Source organism: Chrysoperla carnea, chromosome 3, assembly GCF_905475395.1.
Source record: "Chrysoperla carnea chromosome 3, inChrCarn1.1, whole genome shotgun sequence".
Taxonomy (NCBI): Eukaryota; Metazoa; Arthropoda; class Insecta; order Neuroptera; family Chrysopidae; genus Chrysoperla; species Chrysoperla carnea.
In genome coordinates, this window is record NC_058339.1 from 72962231 (window position 1) to 72969110 (window position 6880).

General features: G+C 28.6%; 2 protein-coding genes across 2 annotated transcripts; both read left to right on the top strand.

The window, feature by feature from the left end:
- Window positions 1–345: 345 nt before the first annotated feature.
- LOC123296227 (diphthine methyltransferase) lies at window positions 346–6880 on the top strand. Its single transcript, XM_044877689.1, has 4 exons — window positions 346–519; window positions 4995–5150; window positions 5353–5944; window positions 6556–6880. Exons 2-4 carry the CDS (start codon window positions 5015–5017, stop codon window positions 6878–6880), a joined length of 1053 nt encoding a protein of 350 aa, XP_044733624.1. The 5' UTR covers window positions 346–519; window positions 4995–5014.
- On the top strand, window positions 642–953 carry LOC123296226 (cyclin-dependent kinase 2-associated protein 1-like). Its single transcript, XM_044877688.1, has one exon. The coding sequence runs from the start codon at window positions 642–644 to the stop codon at window positions 951–953; it is 312 nt and encodes a 103-aa protein (XP_044733623.1).

Below are 6880 nucleotides of genomic sequence, written 5' to 3' on the forward strand. Positions count from 1 at the left end.
TAAATGACTTCAAAATTTTCTTTTCTTCAATTTTTCTCTGAGACTTCGAAGATCTAAAATATGTTGTACTAGTTATGGTCCATCCAATAATTATATTTATACCATTTATACACAGAAGTAAATCCATCTAGCGTAATTTTCATAAACTATAAAAGTAGGAAACTCTATTTTACAATTGCAGTTCCATTAAATTTAATTTTTCGAATTTTTATAAATTTAAAAGTTTGTAAAATAATTACATTTTTTATGAAATTACAATTTTTGAGTAATGGCACGTTTTCGCCGTTATTTCTGTATGTTATGCAACCCACACATTCTAAATGTTTTGACCATTGCCGAACCGATTCTAATACTGATCAAATAAAATACTATTTATGAAGTGTTTTTTTCTTTAGTTAAATTAATTAAAATAATTTACTTAAACACTTAATTAGGATTATTAGTTAAAATAATTTTCAATTTATCTAAATGTCTTAATTGAACAAGAATTGAACGCAAAATTTACCAAATCAATCACATGTAAGTGTTTTTAAATTTAAAATTTAATTTGAGGTTAGAAAACACATGTACAAAATATTTCACAAAAATAAGAAAATAAAGAGCATTAGAAATATAATAATTTTTTAGACATATCTCTCATTATGGAGGTTATCGATATCCAGGCAGTCGAATCAAAATTAAGTGATGTTACAGTCACGGCAATTCCTTGTATAACGCCAAAAACACCACAATCCAATGGAACTAATACTAGCCATCATAATCATACTCAACAAGTTATGGGACAGTCAAAATATGCACAATTGTTAAGTGTTATCGAAGAAATGGGTAAAGAATTACGTCCAACATATTCGGGCAGTAAAAGTTCAGCAGAACGATTGAAACGAGGTATTGTACATGCTAGAATTCTTGTACGAGAATGTTTAATGGAAACCGAACGTAGTGGAAGACAATAATTCCGCGTTGTAATTAGTTTAATTCAATAACTTACCTGATTAAATTTAAGTATTCATTAAGTTTATGTTTTTTTTATGGTATTTTTTGTTTACGAGAATGAAATAATTTTAGCCTTCATATAATAATCCAAGAGTTGGTCACTTTAACAAAATAGAAGTGATCACAAAGGGAGAATTATCAGAGATTATGATTGATCGGGAATTATTATGGAAAGCAGGGGAGGTAAAATTTTTGGAAACTATTCAACGATATAGATTATGTTTTTTTTTTACCTTAAATTTCCTTAGGCAATGACTTTTATTCATAAATTTTTTATGAATAAAAAATCGTGTTATCGTTGGGAGCGTGTTTAGGCTTCTCGTGTTTTATCAATTTTTCTTTCACTCCCAAAAATTTTTCTGTGTAATATACGTTTAAAATTAAAAACTCCAATGTTTTTCATTATAAAAAAAGTGCGTGTTATACTTATACGCCAGTCAAATTCTACATTAAAATCGCAAAACGTGATATAAAGCTGCGTTTTTGGTATGTTATTTGGATTTTGGACCACTTGGGAGAGTGTGAAACTACATTTTGCAAGCAAACAAAAAATGTACTCCAAATTTTGGGACTTTTTTCTTTTTTTCACCTATTACGCAGGTAGCACAACTGTTTTTGCTTGCTAAACAGTCTCACACTCCTCTAAGAGATCTTAATAACATACCATGAAAGCAGCTTTACATCGCCATTTGTACTAGTTTTCGAAAATTTTTCGAATTATATTTTAGAAAGTTTGTTTCAAAATTTTTTTTATAATATCTCACTAGTTGAAACTATCTACAAATTTTCATCTCCCTTTCTTTTATAGTTTTAGAGAAAATGAACACCAAAGTTTTGCCCCAATTTGTCTCCTCACGAGAAAGCAACGAAAAATTGTTTCAAACAAAAGTTGTTTATTTTTTTATAAGTAACATTTTTTACATTTAAACTTTTTTAACGGTTTAACATAAGCAAAACTCAAAATTTTAACATTTCTGAAAATCACGTGCATAATTTTAAAGATCACACTTTCTGATCAAACTGACTTTTTTTTACACCCTCATACAAACAGTTTGCACTTGGTCCCGTAAAAATCATAGTTGTAATTTTAAATTCCGACTTCAAATGCCTTATTTCCTCAACTACTTTATATGTTGGCTTTGGAATCAGGGCAAGAAGCTTTTGAAAATAATATAACGTTTTTTTTTCCTTTATCAAATTCAAATGTGAATGAGCTTAGTAAAAAATTGAATTATGTAATATACTGTAGAATAATAATGTAATAAATATCGAGTCTTCATAGGGCTAAGTACTTTTACCAAGGCTAAGTTGCCGAGCGAGTTAAGGCGTCTTTACTTGTTTTGACCACTGATTGACAGTGCGAATAAAAATAGTTATTGATCACACTGTCGTCGCTTGGATAAGAACGAAGGAACCGACTCCACCCACATCATAAACATAAAGGTTAAAAATACTGATGTGGGTGGTCTCTGTTATAATCGTGATCTTAGAAACGGAGGTTAAACCCAGTTATTATTATTACTAAAGCTAAGATCACATGCATTTTAGCAATATATTGTAGCATACATAGTTGTTGACATGAACATTAATTTCAATGGATGTAAGAGCTCTACACTATGTATTTCAAAGAGAACGTATGTTAAAATCAACGCTCGTGTAATCTTAGCCTATAAAGTAAAATACCTTTACCAATTTTTTAAGTACAAAGTCTACGATTATCAATTGTTGTTTTGTGGGTTGTGAACAATTTGCTCAAAATATTATACTGTTAACGTAAAATTAATAAATTTTGATATACATTCTAAGACTGCTCTGTGATGTCCAGTATTTATATAGTCCTAAGGGACGATCGTTCAAAAGTTTATGTATCGAATACCTTCAGGAATTATTTCTTTTTTAAACGATGGCTTAAAATTTAATGGCCAATTTAAAAGCTTTTTAGAATAATTTTAATATGACATTTTTCGGAATATTTTTGTTTATAAATTAGTTTATTTCTGTTTTTACAAAACTTCAAAAGAAGGATTGTGATTTTCGTGCATGTTATAACACGTACGATATTCTTGATTACCAAGTAAAAACTAAAAGGCTGTCATTTCTTTCATCCAATATATGAAAATTTAATTTTTTGGACACCACATATCCTAGAATACTTGATGTCAGGACAATTCTAACGTTATCCATTCAACATTTTGAATAAAAGAGTGTACTAAAAAATACCATATATACAGGATGCTTTTTTATAAGATGACATATGCTTGAAAGTTGAAAAATAATGTTGGATGTGTAGGCGCACATCTTACGCAGACATAAACTTGACCTAGGTTTTCAAGCTCACTCTTCTCCATAACTGGTAATAGATGAACACTTTAAATTAGAAAGTTGTTATTGATTTAAAAAAAAAAAAAAAAAAAAAAAAAAAAAAAAAACATTGTTTTGTTCGAAACATTTTTCCCCAAACCGTACAGTTTAGTCAAAAACGGGCTGACAAATTTTTTTTTCTTCAAATAGAATGAACAAATGCACAAAAAGCTATATTTTTTCTATCAATTATTCGATTCATAGATTTTCGTACAATCGTCTCGTGTGCTATTAGAAAATTTTCCATTTAATTTACAGTAAACGAATTGTAGTTTTGTTTTAGACCACTTAAAATATTATTCGGTTTATATTTCTGGTGCTCTTTGAGTACAAAATTTAAATTAAGACATAATTCACACACCGTACTCGATTTTGATTAGACCCCAAACCCCCGTGCGCACGGACTTGATTAAACACTTACAAAATTATTTAAAAAATGTTTGCAAATTTTATTTAAATAATAAACTGGGAATCGAACCTGCTACGTTAGGCATACCATATAAATTGGTTATGCCTTAATCAACTGAGCTACTAGGGATGACGAGCATATTATCAAGTTATTAATAATTTTGATGGGTAATCTAGAAAGTTTTTATCATATCGAGATCGAAATTTAAGTGCGAATTACGTCTAAAATTATTATTTTTTTTTTTTTGTTATTTCTAAATTGTTAACGATTAGTTTAATAAAATTACATGAAGCATTTTTTGTTTTTAAACAGCCATTTTACTTAAATCTAAGTCATTACTTATTTTTTTACTTAAAAATGAAACTTTTGTAAATGACTTTATTCAAGAGAAATGCGTACGACTTCGATTCAAACAAATTTCGAAATTCGATTGCCCTTCAAACATAAAGATTCTCGGACTTCATAAATGTAGACGAAAAATACGAATAAAATTTTTCGTTATCTGCCTTGGTTTTCGAAATATCGAAAGCTAAATAATTAAACAAATTTTTCAATATTCGATATTTTGAAAATTACTCCAGATTTCGAAAAATTTTATTCTTACTTTTCATCTTATATTGTCAAGTTATAACACAAACACCATAAAACTTGAAAATATATATTTTTTAAATTTTTACCCCCCACTACCATGCTCATACATCCTTAATTAGTCGGGCACAACGATTTTGTTTTGTTTTCTATCTAAGTGATTAAGGTTTTAACTATTTAAATAGTTTTTTTTTATTTCCACCGACTTGTTTTGGAAAAATCTATGAAAACATATCATCCATCTACCGTTTTACCATAAAAGTAATGTTAAACATGCCTACTTTTAAAGTTGTTTATTTATTTAAATAATCGGGCAACCACCTCCTCCCTCCGGAGTTTTCATAACTGATTTAGACTTAGTCCAACTTCATATAAAAAAAATCAAACTTTTTTTTAATATTGCCTTGGTGCTTGTACACACTTAACGTACAAAATAGAATTCGAAGTCGTCCATTTCTTACCAAATGAAAAAAATGTGACTCAGGAATATTTTCTTAAGATGTTTATAAAATAAATTTTGTAGAAATAAATAAATATATTTTTAAGTATTTTGTACACAATGTTAAAAATTATATCTTTATTAAAATATTTTTCATGAATTTTCTCTTGAGTTTTTTCTTTATTTTTCATTTAAAATTTTTAGTAAAGAAAATTTAACTCAATATGACATCCAAAAAATGGATCAAAATATTTACGGATGATACAGAATACAGTGCTGATTCTGTTGAATGGTGTCCACACGAACCGAATCAAAATTTATTTGTATGCGGAACGTATCAGTTACAAGAAAATAATACAGGTATCGATTATTGAAAATTCTGAACAATTTTTTAAACACATAACATAAAGTTTTTGAGTTTTTTCGAATTTTAAACTTGGAATTGTGGCAAATCTATGAAAATATGTTTCAAACAAAGGTTGTTTGACGATATCCTAAATTTTTGATAAGTACCTACAAACTATTATTAATGCATGGAAATCACTACTTTCATTTTTTTTAGAAACACCACAAACTAGAATTGGAAGACTATATTTATATTCGATATCAATCGACAAAAATACATTAAAATGCTTACAACGTATTGATACAGCAGCCATTTTGGATATAAAATGGTGTCATAATCAAATTAACTCAAAATCAATTCTTGCTGCAGCAAACGCTTTGGGACAACTTTTAATATTCGAATTACAACCAACATACACATTAAAACTAATAACAAATTTTCAAATACCAAATTCTGATCCAGGAAAAGATCTATTGAGTTTATCGATAGATTGGTCGACTGGGAAATATGAAAATTCCAATCCTGAAATTGTTGTCAGTGATTCTACGGGATATATTACAATATTGAAATATGAGAATGAACAATTAAATTTAAAGTTTAACTGGAAAGCACATGATTTTGAAGCATGGATATGTGCCTTTGATTATTGGAATAGCAATTTAATTTATACGGGGGGAGATGATTGTAAATTAAAAATGTTTGATATTCGAAATTTAATGAATCCAATTTTGGTTAAAAGTAATCATGAAGCTGGCGTTACTAGTTTACAATTTAATACAAAATTTGAACATATTTTTGTTTCGGGCAGGTGAGTTAATTTTGGATTAAATTTTTTAAACTTTTGTTTAAATTATTGTTTTATTGGTTAACTACAAAACGAGCTATTAGCCATAATAGATTAAAATGGTCCACAATGTATGTTGATTTCGGGAGTTGGGAGAGACTACACGTTTCCGGAGTCTCCCTATCAAATCTGGAGAGGCGGCAACCCTAATTTCCTTACAGTTAATGAAGAACTAATATCTTAAACTCTTTTTTGTGTCCTTTTCATATTCTTTGACTATTAAAAGTTCCAAGGCTTGCTGTTTATATTTATTGAAATTTTTCCTTTCTGCAGAAATTATAAGAATTAGACTGTCGTACATTTGAATAACTGTGAGCAAATCGTTACTTTGCCTTACGGATAATTCGCCTCTGTTCCCAGCCGTCTTTTCCTCTTTTTACATGGGAATGTAACGTTTTTCGCGGTTTTTAGAGATTTAAACATCCGTACAACTTTTCAAATTGTTTATTAATCGATTTTCTCTCCCAAATTCATCTCGAAAGCTAAATTTTGTATATGTAGCAAAAAACCTGTGCATCATAGTGAAATAGTATCTCGATTAATTAATTCGGAATTAAAATTTAACCATTTTATAGTTACGATGAAAATATATTAATATGGGATAATCGATCCATGAAAAGACCATTATCAACGATAAAAACCAGTGGCGGTGTATGGCGATTAAAATGGGATCCTTTTTCGTTTAATAAAATTCTTGCTGCATGTATGTATGGTTCGTTTCATATTTTAAATGTAGATGATCATTCAAATCCAGAAATTATCGCTAACTATTGTGAACATGCGAGTATTTGTTATGGAGCTGATTGGTGTTATATTCAAGATGATAGCAAACAAAAATATATTGGAACATGTTCGTTTTATGATCATCTTTTGAATGTATCCAAAATTTATTTCGAATAA